This window comes from Electrona antarctica, assembly GCF_951216825.1.
Source record: "Electrona antarctica genome assembly, chromosome: 24".
Taxonomy (NCBI): Eukaryota; Metazoa; Chordata; class Actinopteri; order Myctophiformes; family Myctophidae; genus Electrona; species Electrona antarctica.
The window spans coordinates 20,341,747-20,364,020 of record NC_136803.1 but is presented as its reverse complement, the minus strand read 5'-3'; the positions used below and the strand labels follow the sequence as shown (position 1 = coordinate 20,364,020).

General features: G+C 43.3%; 1 protein-coding gene and 1 long non-coding RNA gene across 2 annotated transcripts; both read right to left on the bottom strand.

The window, feature by feature from the left end:
• Window positions 1–10,389: 10,389 nt before the first annotated feature.
• LOC306916926 lies at window positions 10,390–12,136 on the bottom strand. Its single transcript, XR_013789055.1, has 3 exons — window positions 12,010–12,136; window positions 11,462–11,507; window positions 10,390–10,452 (listed from the first exon to the last, which is right to left on the bottom strand). It is a non-coding gene; the product is annotated as an uncharacterized lncRNA (long non-coding RNA).
• A 298-nt stretch (window positions 12,137–12,434) lies between these two features.
• On the bottom strand, window positions 12,435–21,922 carry LOC306917564 (uncharacterized protein; the record flags this gene model as incomplete). Its single annotated transcript, XM_079495857.1, has 9 exons — window positions 21,798–21,922; window positions 20,314–20,412; window positions 17,688–17,721; window positions 15,715–15,795; window positions 15,482–15,621; window positions 14,733–14,871; window positions 12,726–12,800; window positions 12,496–12,635; window positions 12,435–12,446 (listed from the first exon to the last, which is right to left on the bottom strand). Exons 1-9 carry the CDS (start codon window positions 21,798–21,800, stop codon window positions 12,435–12,437), a joined length of 723 nt encoding a protein of 240 aa, XP_079351983.1. The 5' UTR covers window positions 21,801–21,922.
• Between the last annotated feature and the right edge of the window lie 352 nt (window positions 21,923–22,274).

The following is a 22,274-nucleotide window of genomic DNA, read 5'->3' as shown; positions in this document are numbered from 1 at the left end:
ACACACACACGTTTATATTGCTCCTAAACATTTTGCCAAACATTACACACACACTCCTATACTCCTGGTGGAGAGTAGACCTGTGCCCAGAAGGGCACTTTTTCTAGTTATTTATCAGATCTACAAGCCCAGTGCTTGTAGATATTGATATTTTCAACAAAACAAATATTGGAAAAAAGTGACATGTGGAATGTTTTTGGACAATTTTCGTCTTACACAAACATTATATTTACATTGACAATGGATGAATTTACGTCATATGTAGACGAGCACATCGGCTACATTTGTCCTTGTCCTTTGACAATGAAGGGATGATATACGATAAGAGTGCCCCTCACTTCACAAAGGTGTGATTTTTAATTGTTACAGCCTACTGTTGCACAGGGTTTTGGCATTATTACATCAGTCAACCCTGTCTTGCTGCAGTGCACACTGATATAGGAGAAATAACATGGGAAATAAATAGAATATGATTGACCGCACAGTGCACACTGATTCATCAGAAACAGCCTGTGCAAATGAAATGCAATTAAACGAAAACAAATGATTACATTTCTGTAAAATTGCATCTCGATATATCTTCATACACCATGGCAGTGTTTTGTATAGAGATGGGGGTACCTTTATTGTAATACAACATTTTTGTTTAACCATCCGCCTTTAATTTAATTTAAAAGACCATCAATGCTGTAAAGCAATTTTACTCACTAGTATGGAAACAAGTCATTTTGCATTCACTGTATGTATGGAACAAAGTCCGTTTTTTATTTTTTGTATTTTAATAAAAGAAAGTCTTGGGAAAAGGGTTTTATAGGCCTACACCTTAAAATAGGGAAGTGTGCATCACATTTGTTATAACAATGTCTCCAACTACAAATGTCCAAAGTACACATGCACATTAGAAAAGTGGAAAAAAAAACATTTGAATAAGTAAAAGACAACATGGCACAGCTACTGTTCATGCCAGAACTCAAATATGAATTATAATCATGTTAACAATTGTTTTGATTTTTATTCTTGTGGCAGACATCCGATGAGTTTTTTGATTGATTGATTGAAATATTTATTAACAGTTTGCAGAATTACAGTACAATTCAAGCACAACTCAATACAAAGACTGTTAATTGAGTGGACAACCCAATAAAGCATTACACTTGTTTACAAGAGGGTCCACCTTGTTCAATTCATCAAAAATGAGTCAAACAATTTCAGTTGTAGAACCTTGATGGGCCACCCGAGTTACCTCCATTGGGCCTTTTGAGTTGACCTGGGCCTCCATTGGGCCTTTTGAGAAACCACAAATACTCAGGGAAGACATTTCAATATTCTAACCACACCTGGGGGTCTATTAAACTTAGTAATGCTAACTCCATAGACACATTCAAAACACAAAACGTACAGAAATCACAGCACAACACAGCATAACATAGGCCATGGGGGCATTTCAAAAGGTATACCACATATTTTGTTTTGCATGGAATCCTGCCTTTAACTGCATATGTTTTCCCCGAATGTGGGTGTAGAAATGACTCACTCTTCCAATGTATACAATTGTGACAGGGGAAATGACCAGAGGGAAGCGTTGACAAGAAGTGTCAATGAGGAGCTTCTATTGGGCTGCTTCTTTTAATGTTTAGTCTTAGGCACGATTCATACTCCTATTTTAGAGCCGAATAAAAGTCGGCTCGGCTCTGTAGAGCCTACAATGTGACGTCATTTGAGGTTTGGGGGGGCGGGTACCGTCCTAAAGTCGGCTCTTCGGTGCTACTGAAAATGACGACCCAAAATCATTTCGGCACTACAGCGGTAAAATAGGCGTATGAATTGGCCCTTACACTTTGGTGACTTGGCAAGTCCTGCACAGAAAATAACAGCAGAGTCAGACCTATAGAGGTGTCCACAACCACTTGTGAGCTTGTAGAGTGGCTATATTTTCGAGGTGTATAATAAATGTCACGTTATAATGTAGGCTAATAAAGGTTCACACGCGTGCATTGTCGGCATGCATTGTGCAGGCACAGTGACAAATGCAGTCAAGGGTGCGCCCTTTATTACCTAAACAGGAGAGAGCCATATGCGCACGGCGACCCACTGTATACTTTCTTCTCACCATTGACACCTCTCTCTCTCTCTCTCTGCACCCCCCCTCTCTCCCCTCCATAACCATGACCATGAAATGGAGAGCAAAATACAGCACAAGAATATAGTTTCACATGGCTATGCACACACCACGCATAGACAGTTAGACTTTTTGTTGCAGGTGTACTGCAATGGCATTTGGCCTGGGTCCTTATTGGTTAATATCCACAGTTTATCTGTAGCGGTCCGCAATTAACCTATATATTGTTCAAGCTTCGCACTCGGCACCAATACAAATTAAATCACCAGTCCGCACTGGACTAGTAGGCTGATATATGTATTATTGGAGGCAGCAGAGCAGAGCCTTTGCAGTTGATGCAACATATGATACGTTTTAAAGTTGTTAACAGTGATATATAAACATGAACAATTGGATAGATATCCATGTAGTTTCCATGCAGGCCTGCACAAGCTGCATTTCTCACCTAATTATAATAAAAATGATATGCGCTAATAAGCAGTGACATCATCGTTTCTCAAAAGCTCCGTTTCGCATGACTAAACAGATCCACTGATCCGGATATTTTCGAAAATGTTCACTTATTTATCCGTTTCCAAAAACCTCCGTTTGAGTGGCCGAAAACGCCGTTTGAGTGTGGCTGAAAGGCCCAAACGCACACAAAAAAATTGCGTTTAGCAAAAGATCCATATTCGTGTAGCCTGGGCCTAAATGTAAGGTTGCAAATATGCTTATCGGTGTTGTGAGGATGAGGGGGTACCTGGAAAAAGATCTTCTCCCCAAGGGGTACCTGGGCCAAAAAAGTTTGGGAACCCCTGATCTAGCTGATCTTGAGGCCTAAAAAAAACTATCAACTATCAACTAGTACCAACAAGGTCAACTAGTGGATTTACTAGTAGACTAGTTGAATAGTCGACTAGTTGCTTAAAGCCCTAATGCTTCGGCAGTACTTTTCTTTTCTCCAGTGTGGACAAGCTGGTGTGTCTTCAGGACAGCTGCCGTTCTGAAACTCTTGTCACAATGTTTACACTGGAAAGGTCTGTCTCCAGTGTGGACACGCTGGTGTGACGTCAGATTACTTAACTGACTGAAACTCTTGTCACAATGTTTACACTGGAAAGGTTTGTCTCCAGTGTGGACACGCTGGTGTCTATTAAGGCCACCTAACTTACTGAAACTCTTGTCACACTGTTTACACTGGAAAGGTCTGTCTCCAGTGTGGACACGCTGGTGTGACGTCAGATTACTTAACTGACTGAAACTCTTGTCACAATGTTTACACTGGAAAGGTCTGTCTCCAGTGTGGACACGCTGGTGTGACGTCAGATTACCTAACAAACTGAAACTCTTGTCACACTGTTTACAGTGGAAAGGTTTGTCTCCTGTGTGGATACGCTGGTGTGTCTTCAGGACAGCTGCCGTTCTGAAACTCTTGTCACAATGTTTACACTGGAAAGGTCTGTCTCCAGTGTGGACACGCTGGTGTCCCTTAAACTCACCTAACCTACTGAAACTCTTGTCACAATGTTTACACTGGAAAGGTTTGTCTCCAGTGTGGACATGCTGGTGTCTCTTAAAGTCACTTGAGTGACTGAAACTCTTGTCACACTGTTTACACTGAAACGGCTTGTCTCCAGTGTGGACACGCTGGTGTCTCTTAAAGTCACCTGAGTGACTGAAACTCTTGTCACAATGTTTACACTGGAAAGGTTTGTTTCCTGAGTGGACGTGTTGGTGTCCCTTCAGATTAGCTAACCTACTGAAACTCTTGTCACAATGTTTACACTGGAAAGGTTTGTCTCCAGTGTGGACACGCTGGTGTCTCTTAAAGTCACCTAACTGACTGAATCTCTTGTCACAATGTTTACACTGGAAAGGTTTGTCTCCAGTGTGGACACGCTGGTGTGACGTCAGATTACCTAACAAACTGAAACTCTTGTCACAATGTTTACACTGGAAAGGTTTGTCTCCAGTGTGGACACGCTGGTGTCTATTAAGGCAACCTAACCTACTGAAACTCTTGTCACAATGTTTACACTGGAAAGGTTTGTCTCCAGTGTGGAGATGCTGGTGTGCCGTCAGATTACCTAACAAACTGAAACTCTTGTCACAATGTTTACACTGGAAAGGTTTGTCTCCAGTGTGGACACGCTGGTGTACCTTCAGGCTATCTGACCTACTGAAACTCTTGTCACACTGTTTACACTGGAAAGGTTTGTCTCCAGTGTGGAGATGCTGGTGTGCCGTCAGGCTATCTGACCTACTGAAACTCTTGTCACACTGTTTACACTGGAAAGGTTTGTCTCCAGTGTGGAGATGCTGGTGTGCCGTCAGGCTATCTGACCTACTGAAACTCTTGTTACACATTTTACACTGGAAAGGTCTTTCTACAGTGTCGACAGACTCGGCACCTCCACTTGTCTCCCCCCAATCACCACTGTCATCAGTGACTTCAGTGTCAGATTCGAGTTCAACTTCAGAGCAGTGTGAAGAGATGTCTTCATCAACTTCACCTTTCACTGCTAGTAATGTCAACATTGACCCATCAGGTTCCTCTGGTCTTTGAAGTACTTCCTCCTGTTCTTCTTTAAGCTCCTCCTGCTCCTCTTTAATGTGTGGAGGCTCTGGTTCCTCCTGGAGCAGACTGGGGATCCTCTCCTGTCCAGGAGAAACTTCCTCTTTGCACACAACCATGTGCAGAATGTTGAGTTGTGGGAGGTCTTCAGGTTCCTCCTGTTTAATTGAAATGTCTTCAGGTTCCTGTTTAATAGAAATGTCTTCAGTTTCCTCCTGTTTAATAGAAATGTCTTCAGGTTCCTCCTGTTTAATAGAAATGTCTTCAGGTTCCTCCTGTTTAATAGAAATGTCTTCAGGTTCCTGTTTAATAGAGATGTCTTCAGGTTCCTCCTGTTTAATAGAGATGTCTTCAGGTTCCTCCTGTTTAATAGAGATGTCTTCAGGTTCCTCCTGTTTAATAGAAATGTCTTCAGGTTCCTCCTGTTTAATATAAATGTCTTCAGGTTCCTGTTTAATAGAGATGTCTTCAGGTTCCTCCTGTTTAATAGAGATGTCTTCAGGTTCCTCCTGTTTAATAGAAATGTCTTCAGGTTCCTCCTGTTTAATAGAAATGTCTTCAGGTTCCTGTTTAATAGAGATGTCTTCAGGTTCCTCCTGTTTAATAGAAATGTCTTCAGGTTCCTCCTGTTTAATAGAAACATCCCTGGCTGAGTCTGGAGAGTTCATCTTCACCTGCAGTCTGGGCTCCACACTGGTTGAGGTATGGCTGGTCTTCAGGTTGTTCTGGCTAGGAGCTACAGGTGACATAAAAAAGTATTTTTGTAAAAAACAAATTGGTTTTCTGAGCTCAATTGTACCCAAAAGATAATCACACCCGTGTGAACTGAGTGGTGTAAGGTCTTATATAGCCTGATCAGCTGTGGTCTGACGTAATGGCTGACGTAATGAAATCACACCCGGGTGAACTGGGTGACCGTAGCAACCATGCTCATTTTTTGAGCACAGACAGACAGACAGACAGACACGTAAACTAACAAAGCCAGTCGTAGGAGTGGTTTACACCACTCAAAAAACCTGAACTACAGAACATTCAGTAGATGTTCTGTGGTCTGGTGTTTTCTGGCTCAAACAAGTGCTCTGATCTTCCTGCTGTTTATGATGTCACAACCTGCAAATTCCATATATGTCAATGGGATTTGCCAGCAGATGTCACTGTTTTTATTGTTTTGCCTGTTTTCATTGCAGCTCAAAATGCTTCCAAACCCCAGAGAAAACGTCAGACCACAGAAAATCCACTGAATGTTCACAGTTCAGGTTTTTTTTGGGGTGTATTTGAGGTCATAAAACTAGCAGGGGGCGGACTTGTAAAGATTTGGTTTTTGGGGACTAGTTTCTGAATTTTGGTGTGGTGTAGGCTATGCCACCCCATTCGACTGGTATCATGTATTGAATCGGCGAAATCATCCGTTATCAGCACGTTTGAATGGTGCCAAAATGTCCATACTGGCATCCTCACTGTTCAGTATGTCATTATCTGCGATTGTAGCATTGTCATTATCACTGATGTCCTGACGGTGTCTGGTGGCCATGAGCTACGTGAGGCACCGCCGAGCGAGGCGCTAGCCGAGGGAGTCGCCGTGCCGAGTGTTGCGAAGGCCACCAGACCCGACTCAGCGCCGTCCGAGTTACGTCCTGATAGGCAGAGAATAGTATATATTAGTAGCTCCTAGTTCCATGCACCGACAATAGTTGGAAATGACACGTCCACCTGGGGAAACCTTGACCAGGCTATGTGGTGAGGATGCCAGTATGGACATTTTGGCACCATTCAAACGTGCTGATAACGGATGATTTCGCCGTCGCAATGCAGAGATAACGTGGCTGGCTATGCCTAATTCTAAATGACGGAGCAGATGCGCAAAGACCCGCCCGGCAGCACTGTTTAATGCAATTTAAAAGTATTTTTTGTTGAATTACTTATGACAAAGTTGTAAAAGTCAAAAGTAGGTCTACCCATAACTTGCATTAAACAGTGCTGTCGGGCGGGTCTTTGCGCAACCACTCCGTCATTTTGATACATGCGTTAGGTATGGGTATAAGGTTTTCAAAAAGCTGTGCAAACGCGTTGGGTGCGCCTCCTAGTGGTCTGTTTGCACAGACTCAAATATTAGATACGTATAGGTATCGTTGAAAACCAAAATAATTGATAAAAGCAGTGTTGTAAATAGGTTTTCAATGTAATGAGTCCTGGGATGCAGGGATGGTCTTTTAGATGAGTCCCAGGGACATTTTATGAGTCCCACTTCAACGACGCTAGGAGTCATGTTTTGCCATTTTTACAAATTGCAGCATTTAACTCCCATTTCATTTTATATGGTTATAATGTGTTTATATTCATGTAGAAAACAGAAGAAGAAATGATATTATAACTAAAGCTAGCAAAATAAACTAGAATAAAAAACAGTACAGTAGTACCGTAGTGCATCCCGTGGTCGTGGATGCAGAGGTTCTTGTTTTATTGCGTCCCTTAACTATAAACTGTGTTTTGGGATGCAAAATGCACCCTATTTTAATCTCTGTAAAAGAGATTTTTCAATGGATTCTGTTACTATTGGGTGTGCTAAATAACATACTAAAAGTTTGTGAACAACGAACAACCAGAAAGGCATAGTTTTCAAGATGGCGTCAAGGTGGGTTTTTGAAAACCCATACCTAACACCACACCAAAATTCAGAAACTAGTCACCAAAAGCCAAAGTCCGCCCCCTGCTAAAAGAAAAAGGAATGAAAAATGAATGAAATGAAATGAAATGAAATTAAATCTATATTTACCCAGGGTATCTGGGCTAAGCTCAAGAACTTGTTTCCAGCCAGGCCCTGCTCATAGAACACATTTCATCGTAGTGGTTCAATGCCTAGTTCAAGAGCACTTCAGCGACGGCTGATTCGAACTAGGAACCTTCCGGTATCAAGACCGCGCCGCTATCCGTTCGGCCACCGCTGCCACTGAATGTGAGAAACCAAACCTTTAATGTGGTATTTCAGTCCACTCACTGCCTTCTCAATCTCATTCCACGTTGCCAGAGGAACTTTGAGTGAAGCCCTGGTTGCTCAAAGCTCTATCTGGGTTGTCCTCTTTGTGTCTTCAGGTTGAAAAGGACAGACTGTCCCTCCAAACGGCGAGCAACTGGTTCGGTTCACGTTAAACTTTCTATTCACTTGTATAGACGGACTGTACTTGAGGCTAGCTTAGCATTATCTCACAAAGCAAACAGTCTTTTTTGATCCTGCTGTTTTCACAACTTTACGCAGACTGTCGTGCAAAGACAATCTCAGACACAAAGTTACAGAAAGGTTTGTGCACTGCAGCACACGTCTATTATAAAACGTCCTCTGTTCGTCTCTCCTCTCCCGTTTGTTTCATTGTTCTCATCCACTCTCTCTGAGATGAATTCATTTGGTCTACTCCCAGTGTTGCCATATTTTGTGGGAGAAATAAGCAACCAGGTCTATGAAAACAAGCCCAAAACAAGCAACTGCACTATTTCCAGCAACGACTCGTCATAGATCTGTTTTTATTTTTCAGATCTCCAAGCCCAGTGCTTGTAGATCTGATATTTTCAACAAAACAAATATAGGAAAAAAGTGACAAATGTGGAATGTTTTTGAACAATTTGTCCTACACAAACATTATATTCCCATTGACAATGGAGAATTTACGTCATATGTAGACGAGCACCGCATCTGCTCTTACCTTTTTACCTATCCACTTCGTGCCTTATTGTGGCACAAAAACATCGACTACATTTGTCCTTGTCCTTTGACAATGAAGGGATGATAGCACTTCACAAAGGTGTGATTTTTAATTGTTACAGCCTACTGCTGCACAAAGTTTTGGCATTATTACATCAGTCAACCTTGTCTTGCTGCAGTGCACACTGATATAGGAGAAATAACATGGGAAATAAATAGAATATGATTGACCGCACAGTGCACACTGATTCATCAGAAATGAAATGCAATTAAACCAAAACAAATGATTACATTTCTGTAAAATTGCATCTCGATATATCTTCATACACCGTGGCAGTGTTTTGTATAGAGATGGGGGTACCTTTATTGTAATTTAACACCTTTAACTTTAATCATTTTTGTTTAACCATCCGCCTTTAATAAAGACCATCAATGCTGTAAAGCAATTTTACTCACTAGTATGGAAACAAGTCATTTTGCATTCACTGTATGGAACAAAGTCAGTTTTTTATTTTAATAAAAGAAAGTCTTGGGAAAAGGGTTTTATAGGCCTACACCTTACAATTATTCCAAATAGGGAAGTGTGCATCACATTTCTTATAACAATGTCTCCAACTACAAATGTCCAAAGTACACACATTAGAAAACATGTGAATATAAAGTAAAAGACAACATGGCACAGCTACTGTTGTGCTGCTGCTCACACTAGGAACCTGCAACACTCAAGGAAAACCATTGGCAATTTAGTAGACATTTTCACTCCATTCCGTTTTGGTTCTGATTAAAATGCCTATGGTTAGAGCACATGCTCCTATGACACTGTTCTTGGTATCTGGAGCAGATTGATTGATGTATTCATTAACAGTTTGCAGAATTACAGTACATTTCAAGCACAACTCGCATTACACTTGTTTACAAGTTATGTTCAATTATCATAACATTTAGAGACATACAAATATACAGTCTTATACACTTCTATATAGCAAAAAAGGAAATCATCATCCTAAAGGAGGTAAAAGGGGAAAAGAAAACATATACAGTGAGGGGGGGGAAAGGGGTGGGTGGTGGGGTCAGATTTTACGGGGCCCAGTTTCGAATTGCAGCCGTCCGTATAGTGCCCTTTGAAGTGTCCTGCATTAGAAACGTTTCATACCGTGTCTACACTCCTCAGCCGGTAATCCATCAGCACATCGGTTAACTTCTTTAGCACCTTTAGCACAATTTGGGCATCGCTCTCATTTTCTATTCGGACGGTATCCTGGACACATTCCACACAAACAACAAATACAGTTATATTCATGAACCACAAATTATGTACACTGAAGCCATCTTTATCCCATTCTGGGCGGGAACCCCTTTTGGTGTTTTAACTAAGCATTATGTTATACTTTAGCTATTGAAAAATAGCAGATCTACAAGCTCATAGCGCGCCACCGAGTGGCGCGCTATGAGCTTGTAGGTCTGCTATTTTTGAAAAATCGTGAAAATGCGGCACATATCTTTGAATATATATATTCTTTCAGAATACTTTTTTTTATTTCGACGTCAGGCCTAAATGGGTTATAGCATTTATAATAACACACGTACCAGGTAATTGAGCAAAGTTGCCGGGAGGCTGCTCGAGTCTGGATCCGCTTGCACCATCGAGCCTGGCCGATCCATTGTCCTGTCTGTTGGCCGTTCCAACAAGCTACTCCCCATTTGGCTGCCTCTGAACTCATCCGGAAAACGCCTTCCTGGGCTATCAACCTGCCGACCACTCATGCCAAAGTCATCTCTTCTGCAATCACGTCCAAAACCATCTCCACCCCCATGGTGATGGCCCATGGGTCTTTTTTTAGCCATATCGAGGTTTGGGACATCTGGTCTGGCTGCATAGCCACCAAAACCCGGTTCTCGACGCCCAGCCATTTTAAACTCTCCAGGAAGCCTTCCCCCTGTAAGATTCCAATGTTTAAATGTACTCATGCAATGTGGGAGAAAGGCTCAGAGGAACATACTTACAATAGAGACAATACAGACCTGATCTTGGTCCATTCGGTCCCATCCCACCCATTGAGGGTTTCATTGTAGGAAAAGAAAACTCTAAAAAAGACCAGAGAGAAACTGAATAATCTTGGCATCTGAACCATTTCACAATAAAAACGCTTAAAAGGACTGGGAGTGTTTTCGTATGTTTTAGCCCATTGACAACAAATCAGATATTATGGCACCATCAACAATTTTCCAAAGCAGTTTTTTTAAATGTATGCATCACACACACACACACACACACAGAGACACACACACACAGACGCGCACGCACACACACACACACACACACACACAAGCAAGAGCAAGAGTTCAGTGTCTTGTTCATGACACTAGAGCGCACAATACTTCAGGCAGCTGGGATCAGTCCAGGAACAATCCAATTCATAGATGACCGATGCATTAAAGGAAAAGGCGTCCCTGGAGCAATGAATGTTTTACAAACTAAATTCAAATATCCATATCCACTTCACCCATTTACATTAAATGTAGTGGTTATGCAAATTCTCCTAATGTGTATAGTCTCTGTCACTGCCGAGTCGTGCCGAACTCTCTCACACACACACACACACACACTGTCACCTGGCGGCCGCGGTACCACAGAGAAATCAAACCCCAGTCTCACAAATGTCCTTCTTTAGGAAATGGTCAGCACTGAGCAGTAATATTAAAGGAGCATTCAGTGATTTGGGTGAATTGGAAACCCCCCGGTCCACCCCGGTAACAAGGTGTGCACATGCACGCAGCACGTGCACCAAGGCCCGCTCCCGCTCAATCATGATTGGCGGAAGGCCACTCTCTATCCTGATTGGATGAAGGCTGGGCCACCTAGGCAAAAACAAAACCTGGTTTTGACCCCCCCCCCCCCCCCCAGGGGTTTACTGGGGACAGGGAGGAATTCCTTATATGGTCAGCACACTCTATAGTAGGGAGGATTATCACAACAAAACAAAAAAAGTGATATTTGAATTAAGTGAAATCACTGAATATACCTTTAAGTACACATGAATTGTAGTCAAAGGGCAAAAACACTGGTATGGTCCCTTGAATGACAGCGACTTACGGGGTCCTTGAAAGGCAGGGACATCGCAGGGCTCTTTGAAGATAATCTAAAATCACCAGACAGGAATCAGGATTGGTTGAAATAATTGTTATATACAGTAATTCATGTGTAAGCAACATAAAGTATATTTTCTGATCAAGCCCTCCCCCCCTGGAGTTACTGCACTTTGACTTGAATAGTTTAGAGCAAGTCATAATGTTGACATCTGAAGTCTATCGGGCGGCCATAGCTAGTTCGTCCCCTCTGGCCCGAGTCCATGTGTTCAAGTGTCCCTGAGCAAAAAAACGTAACACCTAACTGCTCCCTAGGCGCTGTATTAATAGCACCCACTGCACCTAATAGTTATAGGACTGGTAAAGGCAGAGGATACATTTCACATGTACCGCATGTGCAATGTACTGTGACAGAAAATAGCCCAAAGGAGAGGGGTCCTTATCATAATAGTGTATTGTTATAAATATTTAAGCTACATTTGAATGCTGTGCATGTGGCTGCAAACAAACTAGCAGTAGACAAGCAAAAACATCTTTGATCCTGGTGCCACTCACCTTGACGTGACCCTTTCCCTCAGAGTGCTCAACCTCTGCTGCAAGCTCTGTAATGCTCTTCCTAATTTCATGGTCGTTCTGGGCATCTTCCTCTTCGCATGTGATCGTATTTGGGCGTACACGCTTCTGTGAACACAACACCGCCGCACCAACATTGAGGACGCTGACCTGTATTTTTGAGTGGTGCAACCACTCCTATAGACAGCTGTGTGTGTGGCTGTGTCCCCGGGTCTGTCCCCGTGTCCCTGGCTGTGTCCGAGCACGGAAATAGCGTTATAGCGTTTGTTCACCACCAAGTGTCACTGTTGCACAGCCTAACACACAGATAGGCCAGGGAGGAAGGCTTTTACAGTACAGTACAGTACAGTACCACTCACTTCAGACGGGTCCGATTCTCTTTTGATTTTGTTGTCAATTTGTAAAATTCAAAGTCCAATCTAAAAATAGAAAACGCAAACCAAATGATGTAGGAAGTGTCACACTCACCAAGTATTTAAAGCCATGTTTCCAGCCTTTAATATGGTCCACCATATCACTTTGTAAACAGGACACGGCACAGAGCTTACACTGGTAGTGTGGTGGGACAGATTTAGTGGGGCTGCGGTACTCCCACACGTGCTGAAGGCCTGTGCATGCATATACACAACGAGCATGATTATAGTGGCTCAGCAAAGATCAGTTAGATATGATATACCAGGAACTGGGTTTTAACTTACCAATGATTGGCTCAGTGGCCCCCTGCAACATGCTGAACAGAGAAAACGACTTCATGGATGTGCCTTTATTGAAGACTGGGAAAGCAGAGCACCATATAAGTACAAAGAAGTTCAAAGGTCTTTTGGCCGATATGGCCGATTACCAATTAGTGGAGATCAAAAGAGCCTGATAGCCGATATTATGAGCCGATATGAATTTAAGTTGAACAGTTTTTACAGTAACATAAATTCCAACACAAGAATTCCTTTAAATGCATTGGAGGACATTTATTGCTTATAAAAAAGAAGTGCAAAAAGCACCAACATTGTTTCTCTAACACTTTCCCCCCATCAATTTTCTTTCTATTCAAGTGCAAACATGTACTATAGCAGCATATGCAACATGGTACTGTATGACGTGCAGGCTGTGTTTACAGTAGGGCTGACCCACACAAATCGAATTCAAAGCTTCGTTCTAATGTACGGGATTCGAACCTTTGAAAAAGAAAAAGAATTTGGGGAAAATAAATCTGTTTATTTTTTTTAATATTGATCAAAATAGGTGATCTACAAGCCCACAACGCATTGCGGCATGACATGTTGAGAGCTTGTAGATCTGCTGCCCAAACTCCCCAAAGCCATGTGACCTTGTTGTTTTTACTGGCCCCACCATTGTAACTACTGGCCACTTTTTTGTAGAATGTAGAATTTGTATTTTATAGCAATAATGACTTACAGTTCAATTATTGGCAACTAAATATGAATTAGAAATGAATACTGACTGTCCAATGGCGGCTCTTCTACATAGACTTCTACTGGTAACTGGAAGTTACGGAAGGCATTGGAGTATATGGGCTCGCGCGAGTACATGAACCACGTGACCAGGCTGTTTTCTGCCCCCTCAATGTCGTAACTGTCTATAGAGGGTATGCGCATGCTTAAAGTGAATGGCACATCGAGTGGCAAATCGAGAGGCAAAGCAACATGCAAAGTGAGTTTAACATTGTTTAACGTTGTTTAATGCAATCAGATAGGACTTTTTATGTTTGGATGCATGGGTTGTCAAGGCCAGAAAGTAGTTTTTTGACACTCAGTAGGCATTCCTGCATAACTTCCGGGTTTGATGATGATGTCACGCGCATACCCTCTATACTCTATTCTATGGCTCTGCTTACAACCGTGCTCTACCGATTGTTCAATGAGAGTGGTTGTTGCACCGTGTTCGTGCATTTATGAGAAAACAAGTAGATTATTATTTGTTTTGCACCGATAGCGATATTAATAAAAAATATGAATATCGAAGCCGATAATCGGCCGTTGCCGATAATCGGTCGATCCCTAGTTCAAAGCATAGATGCAAATAAAGCTCGACAGCGGCTTACAAGCAATTGACAAGTGATACCACAAGGTTCACAAACGGCGATTTATTATTTAAACACCAACGCCAGCATGAAAAGTACACTGCAGTTGATTATGGTTTAAGAGTAGGCCTATTCACCGGCCATCATCACAGCAGATGCATGGTTGTCTGTTTTCTGAAAAACCCCATGTTTCTATGTCAGTGGTACTCAACCTTTTTCATGTCAAGGACGCCCAGAATTATCTGTATTTGGCCGCAGACCCCCCCCCCCCCCCCCCATCTGAAAATATGTTGTTCCAGTGTCCCCCCCAGAAGCAAAGACTTGAGTTAAAAACGTTCACACTGAAATAATATATATTCAAAGATTTGCTCCACATTTTCACGATTTTTCAAAAATAGCAGACCTACAAGCTCGTAGCGTGCCACTCGGTGGCGAGCTATGAGCCTGTAGATCTGCTATTTTTCAATAGCTAAAGTATAACAATGCTTTAAAACACCAAAGGGGTTCCCGCCCAGAATGGGGGTTAAACCCCACTTCTGAGAGGGAATCTCAGGAATGGTGAAAATGCCAACAAACCCATGATGAGCTGACAAATGAGGCAATGACATTCAAGTCGCTGCCTTCGTCATTGGTGGCGGTACCATCACCGCGTGGAGCCAGAACGTACCTATCTTGAGTTCACCCCTTCCCTCAAGCTGCTCAACCTCTGCTGCAAACTCTCTAATGCTCTTCTTAATGGCAGAGTCTTCCTGGGCATCTTCAAGCTCTTCATACACGTATGTGATCGTATTTGGGTATACACGCTTCTGTGAACACAACAAACACCGCACCAACATTGAGGACGTAGACCTGGATTCTTTTGAGGGATACAGGTTTGTTTTTAGTTCAATGTTTGTTTTAAAAACGCCATTGACAATGAAGGGAAAATGTATGTCAGCTTGTCCCTAACACAAACATTAAATACCATTAACAATAATGGCATTCACATGTGATCTTATTTGGGTGTACACGCTTCTGTGAACACAACACCGCACCAACATTGGGGACGCTGACCTGTATTTTTGAGGGGCGCTAGCCCCTCCTATACACTGGCTTAATGTGTCTTAAGTTCAATGTTTGTTTTGTAAATGCCAATGACAATGAAGGGAAAATTTACGTCATAATGTGTCATTTACGTCATATTGTCTCTTTATTGTTAACAGCGTTTAATGTTTGTGTTTGCACCGTTTGTTTTACATCACCTAATCGACATGTGTTAGACTTCACACGGGTGTGATTTTTCTATTCTTATTTACAATAGGGACGTTTACAAGAGGGGGTTAGTGTGTGTGTGATTTTGTTGTCAAGTTGTAAAATTCAAAATCCTATCTAAAAAAAGGAAACGCAACCAAATGATGTAGGAAGTGTCACACTCACCAAGTAGTTGAAGCAATGTTTCCAGCTTTTAATATGGTCCACCATATCACTTTGTGAACGGGACACGCCACAGAGCTTGCACTCGTAGTGTGGTGGGACAGATGTAGTGGGGCTGCGGTACTCCCACACGTACCGAAGGCCTGTGCATGCATACACAACGAGCATGATTAAAGTGGCTCAGCATTAAGATCAGTTGGATATGATATAATACCAGGAACTGGGTTTTAACTTACCAAGGATTGGCTCAGTGACCCCCTGCAAGTGCAACATGCTGGACAGAGAAGCAATCGTCTTCGATGTGCCTTTAGTGAAGACTGGGAAAGCAAAGCAGCATATAAGTTCAAAGCATCTATGCAAATAAAGCTTGAAACAGCGGCTTACAAGCAATTGACAAGTGATCACATCCAATCACCTATATGGCGATTTATTGTTTAAACACTAAGAGGGTAATCCCAATGAGAACCCTCTTACATGGGCACCCTGTGGACAAGTTAAACACATGTATAGGAAACTTGTATGAAGGTGGACATTGCGGTAGCATGTACCGTATAACTCCAGGATTGAAATTATTTATTCTGAACCCCTCCTTGAGATGTACCATCTCGTTTTTGAGGGGATACAATGATACAATAATGTATAATCATACACATTTAAAATGTGCATTTTAACAGGTCCTTTGTCCACTGAACAACAATTAGAAAGCCAACATCCTCACTTGTGCTTTCAAAGACAAGAGGGAACATGAACAGGCGTCCTCTGCAACACCACACATATGTCCAGAGTTATGCGACAGGAATCCAGCTCCAATGATGGCCTGCCTTCATTACACCCATCCACAGGACCAGATGATCTGCATGGTTACTGGGGCGGTGGTGGCTCAGGGGTAGAGTGGCTGGATGGTAACCGCAAGGTTGCCAGTTCGAACCCGGGTTCCCCCAGAGTTAGTGTCGAAGTGTCCTTGAGCAAGACACTGAACCCCTAATTGCTCCTGATGTGCTGGTTGGTGCCTTGCATGGTTTCCGCCATTCATCGGTGTATGAATGTGCGGGTGAATGTGTGAATGGAATGCACAATCTATGTATGGATAAAGGCGCTATATAAATGCACCATTTTACCGACGGCAGTCCAGTAAAAAAATAAGGTTAACTGTCTGGATTGTTTAAATTACTCTGGTAAACCAAGAAACGAGGAGTTGAGTAGAATTCAGGAGCAAGGGAGATCAAAGATCATCACACAATCACTCCAACCAAACCAGTATGACACAAGCAACTGGGTGAGGAGAATGGAACACTGTTCAAAAACAGGTAAACAGTGTTTTAAATATTTGTGATAAACACAAGAAGACATATGTATTCACGCAGCCATCAGCCAGCATGAAAAGTGCACTGCAGTTGAAGATTGCTATGGTTTAAGAGTAGGCCTATTCACCGGCCATCATCACAGCAGATGCATGGTTGTCTGCCATCATGCCAAGCTGATTAAAAGTTGTTCGTGCTCTTTGCCGTGTTCCCAGCACAACAGTTGCCAGGAACGTTAGAGATGCTGTGGCATTGTTCTGTTCTAAAACGTTGGCATTTCTAAGGTTGTTCAGTTTAATAGCCAAGAACCATTTCAAACCATGAACTGGAGCTATATAGAGCGTCACAGTCCCACGCCCTTTCATGACAACGAGAGACCCAGAAGTGAATTCCCCGTTAATTTTCCCCATAAGCTTTTCAAAAAGACGTTTAAGTTGACAACACACACAATATTTTGTGCCGAACAAATAATTACAAAGAAGAAAAACAACAAAAAAAGTGTAACCTGCCGTTTTTTTCTTCTTCTTGTTGGCTTTGTACGAGGCTTAAAAGGTCTTTAAATAAATACTTTTTGAAATGTCTATGGGGAAAATGAACGGGGAATTATTTCCTGGGCCCTCGTAGGGGGCGGGACTGCGGCGCTCTATACAGTACAATACAGGACTTTAGCAAGACCATGTCCCATATCTTGCACATACTTTCAATCAGTGGAAAACACTGACCCACACATTCTGCATCCATGGGCGGCACATCATTAAACCCCACTTCTGAGAGGGAATCTCAGGAATGGTGAAAATGCCAACAAGCCCATGATGAGCTGACAAATGAGGCAATGACATCCAAGTCGCTGCTGCCTTCATCCCTCATCATTGGTGGCGGTACCATCACCGTGTGGAGCCAGAACTTACCCATCTCACTAGAACGCTTCATCTGTTGTTTTCTCTGTCAATGGTGAGAATTAACCCAAATGGAGGAGAGAGACACAAGCATTAGTGACAGGATGAGGCTAAACAGAGGTGTGGCCTTTCATCCCTGTCCTCCACATCTTAAATGGTGCTCATCCACCATGTCCCCTGCCCTGCATGAGGCAAATGAGACATGCCTCAAATGCTACTGTTACTGATTAAGTTAAAGTTCTCTTTACATGATGTATGACAGAGGAACTTGTTCAATTATAGACTTAAAGATATGCTGACACACTGAATGCTATAACTAGTTTAATCTACAAAAATATAATACACAACCAAAGCAGCAGCACTCTTAAGAAAAAAAACAGCAGCCTGCCATGGTTGGATAAAGATTATTTTAACCATTAATTATTGATATCTATGAGCTGCCTGAGGAGAATTCTGAGCATTCGCTGGCCAGACACCATCAGCAATAATGACCTCTGGCAGAGAGCGAGGCTACCACCAGTGGAAGAGGAGATTAAGAGAAGAAGGTGGGGATGGATCGGCCACACACTTCGGAAGCCCAATACCAGCATCACAAGACAAGCCCTTAGATGGAACCCGCAAGGCACAAGAAAGAGAGGGAGGCCGAAGAACACCTGGCGCAGGGACCTTGAGACTGACATCAAGCAGTGTGGACTGACATGGAAACAGCTGGAAAAGAAGGCCCAGGATAGAGGAGTCTGGCGAACTGTAGTCAACGGCCTATGCTCCATGAAAAGGAGCGATAGGCATAAGTAAAGTAAGTAATGAAGGAGTGTGGTACAAGCTGACAACTCTGTGGACATAAAAATAAAGAGCCTGGAGTTCCAGTGTAGTTCCTTATTAATTAATTGTAGAACATTGACTTCAGCCAACAGTTGTGAGGCAAATCCCCTTACACCAGGGCTCCACCGGGCGCGTCAGCGTCGCGTCTCCGTCACCATCAGGGAATGTTCCCTTTTTAATCAATGAAGGGTGGCTCCACTGCCTGCGTTGCGTTGCGTTGTGTGACTGCATTAAAATTGCCCCGGTTCGTTTTTTGACGCACGCGACGGAGACACAACGTGCCCACCACCGTGGAGACTGAGCTTCCGAGTCAGGCTTGGTTGGGTGCTCCAACAAACAATTGTCTGCAGGTGAGACCATTCTCTGTCGCTGCATGTCTGCGACTCCTACAGGTTGGCTGAGGCGCCTATATAGTGGGGAGCAGTGGAAGTGGAAGGATAGTGTGTTCCTCCGCTGCTCCGCACACATTATACCCTCCCGGTGAACAGAAGCGGCTGCCGACATGTGTATCAGAGGAGACAAGTGGATGTCTACACCCTCCCCAGACCAAACAGTACTGTAGTGGTCAGCAGTGAAGGGAACTATACACATGGGGGAAATTGGCATTAACGACTTAAATCAATTACTGACGCTAGGTGGTAGCATAAGCACACCTAACGAATGCCACCCGTCCACTCCAACTCTACTATCCTTGTTTAGTTTCCGGGTTATTCAGGGAGGTGGGGGCTGTTGTTGTGAGCAGTCATCGTTAGCAGTAGCTCATACCCCTTAGCTATCATTACAAACAGTTACATGTGCTCAGCGATGCGTTACAAACTCACAAATGATCGTCGGGATGCGCGACGGCTCACCATGGATTAGAGATACAGCGCTTTGAAAATCCTGTTATAATGGAGGCTCAATGGAGCTGGATTTTTTTAAATCCCATAGCTGGTGGGGACGGATGCTCTCCATAGTAACCGGAGTAATGCTAAAAGGTAAATTGACGGGCGCCGCTTTCATACATGCAGTATACGGTTATCTACAAACATGTACGTAGATAGCACCATTAGGTACCTATAGCCTAGCTACGTTTATAAACGTAGATAGCAGCAAAAAAGTTAATTGGGAGAAAAATAGAAGAAAAGAAAAATGGATGTCATCTGTCTTTATGTATAAAAATGATGCCAATAATGGGCTCACTTGAGCGGCAAGGTAGTTTAGGGTACCATGGGCCAAAGGCTCATGCTAGAGCTTTTACTTCTAGTGATTTTTGAGTGGTGCAACCACTCCAAGGAACAGCAATGTCCGGGACTATGGGACTATGTTTAGAGTACCAGTAGGGGCAAAAGTGGCGCTGTTGTGCCAGAAACAGAGAGATATATAGTGCTGCACTGTTGCCTGCTAATGAGAGAGAGAGAGAGAGAGAGAGAGAGGGGAGTTGCACCACTCTGTTCACACGGGTGTGATTTTTACTAGTTGACTAGCTGCCTAGTTTACTAGTCGGCTAGTTGTTTAACTAGGCCTACCTATTTATTTATTTTTTATGTAAAAACAAAACTAGTCAACTAGTACCAACAAGGTCGACTAGTGGATTTACTAGTCGACTAGTTGCTTAAAGCCCTATGCCACTAGCACTGCTGCCCCAGGCATCAGAACAGCGTCAGGTAAAACTAGCCATAGAATTACTGATATTCCATTATCAGTCATAGAACACAAATTTGACTTTGGTGTGTGTGTGTGTGTGTGTATTAATAGTAATTATTATTATATTAATTATGTATATTATTATTGAAATTATAATTAATCAGAACACCTGCATTGTGAGAAAACCTACCCCGCCTCGGGTTTCTTCATCATCTGATTCTGTGGCACATTTTGCCGTCGATTCTGGGTGGGATGACGGGCTGCAGGTTCCACTTCCATGTTTTCCATCCTATAGTGTGGGATCAAATAAGTCTAATTTTAACAGCCACATTATTATTAACAGTAACAAAGTCAGCCTACTATCATTAAAAACAATTTGTCAAGATTAAAGTCGTCTCTCCTAATCCAGGGCGCTCTCCGTGGTCTGACAGATATACTAGCGCTTAATTTCTGCTCTTAAAGCCCACACGGGCTAGCCCAGTTAGGCCCACATAAAATTGCCAAGGTGGGACCCAGGTAGAACCCACTTAAAGCCCACACGGGCAACCCAGGTGAGAACCATCTGGTGCCCGCTGACATTTCCATATGGGTCCCATATAGTTATCCCACCTAGCTGGCTCCCACGTCGGTGGTGCCCACTGCCCAGTATTCCATGCACATGTTTTGGTGCCCACTGCCCAGTATTCCATGCACTGTTTTGGCGCCCACTGTTTTTTTTGGTAACCAGGCAGACACTTTATGAAAGGTGGATGGAAGGAATCAGCCTGTTCGGCCAAGGAGAGAGCAGGTTCAGGGTCCTCCTTAGCTCCTTTCGGAACCCTACGTTAAAGTTTCTGACATTTTGATGACTTTACGTAGGGTTCCTTATCATCGACTTCAAGCGACATGGGATGCAATCTGATTTACCCTGACTTACCCCTGTGCTGCGGTGTGGGTGTCACGCTGACATATTCCAAAAGAAGCATATGAACGCTATAGGAGACAACGAACCTTCTGACCCCCCCCCCGCGAACGGCTCAGAAGCCGTTAAGTATTTTTAATGTTTGTACGACCGTTTTGGCAGCTCTGAAATTCTCTCTTGTTGACATCCCATTGTACCGCCTCCAGCATCTCGGTTGGCTAGCTGCGCCTCCCTACGCGCCTCGTAGGCGCAGCTAGCCAACCGAGATGTCAACAAGGAGGGACCGAAGAGAGAATTTCAGAGCTGCCAAAACGGTCGTACAAACATTAAAAATACTTAACGGCTTCTGAGCCGTTCGCGGGGGGGGGGGGGGTCAGAAGGTTCGTTGTCTCCTATAGCGTTCATATGCTTCTTTTGGAATATGTCAGCGTGACACCCACACCGCAGCACAGGGGTAAATCAGGGTAAATCAGATTGCATCCCATGTCGCTTGAAGCCGGTGATACCGGACCCTACGGGTTAGGGGTCCAAAGGAGCTCAACCCGGGGGGTCCGGAGACGGGCTAGGTCCTCCTGACTGGCTCTGGTCCATAGCCCTAATGCTATTTAATTAGCATTAGGGTTAGGGCTATGGACCAGAGCTAGGTCCTGCAAGTCCTGACGGCCGCTTGAATATAATTTGCCAATTATTAAACTCGATCGAAACTAGCAGCGAATGAGTAGCTTGGAGGGTTCCCGGGTTAGCGTTTTGCGATTTGTTTTGCAAATACAAACCATAGCCTCTTCTCTCTTGAGCGTGATTCCTGGTGTGGATCGAGGTCTTCCCGGCAAGTAACACACTTTAGCGATCTGTTAATGCTAGATACAGTTTACTAGGACAGGACATGAAACGAACTGCTCTAGCTGTATCTGCTGCTGCTTGCTGCCAAAGCCATTAACCTCGTCCACCAGGCTTTCCACCACTTCGGAGGAAAACAAAGCCATAGAGTAAGACAGAGTTACGACATTGAGGGGGCAGAAAACTGAGCGCTCGAGCGCTGCTGTTGTTCATGCAGCCTGAACCATAGATATATGGCCTGAACGGGGACACGCTGGAGTTGGAAATACATTGTTTTCAACGAGGGCGGCGCAAACAAGAGCTATTTTAAGGCACGTGTGCAACATGACAACTGTTTAAAAGTATTGTACAGTGACAACTAAAGTCTTTGTAATGTTTATGTTGTACTATTACTACAAAACAATCTAAAATAA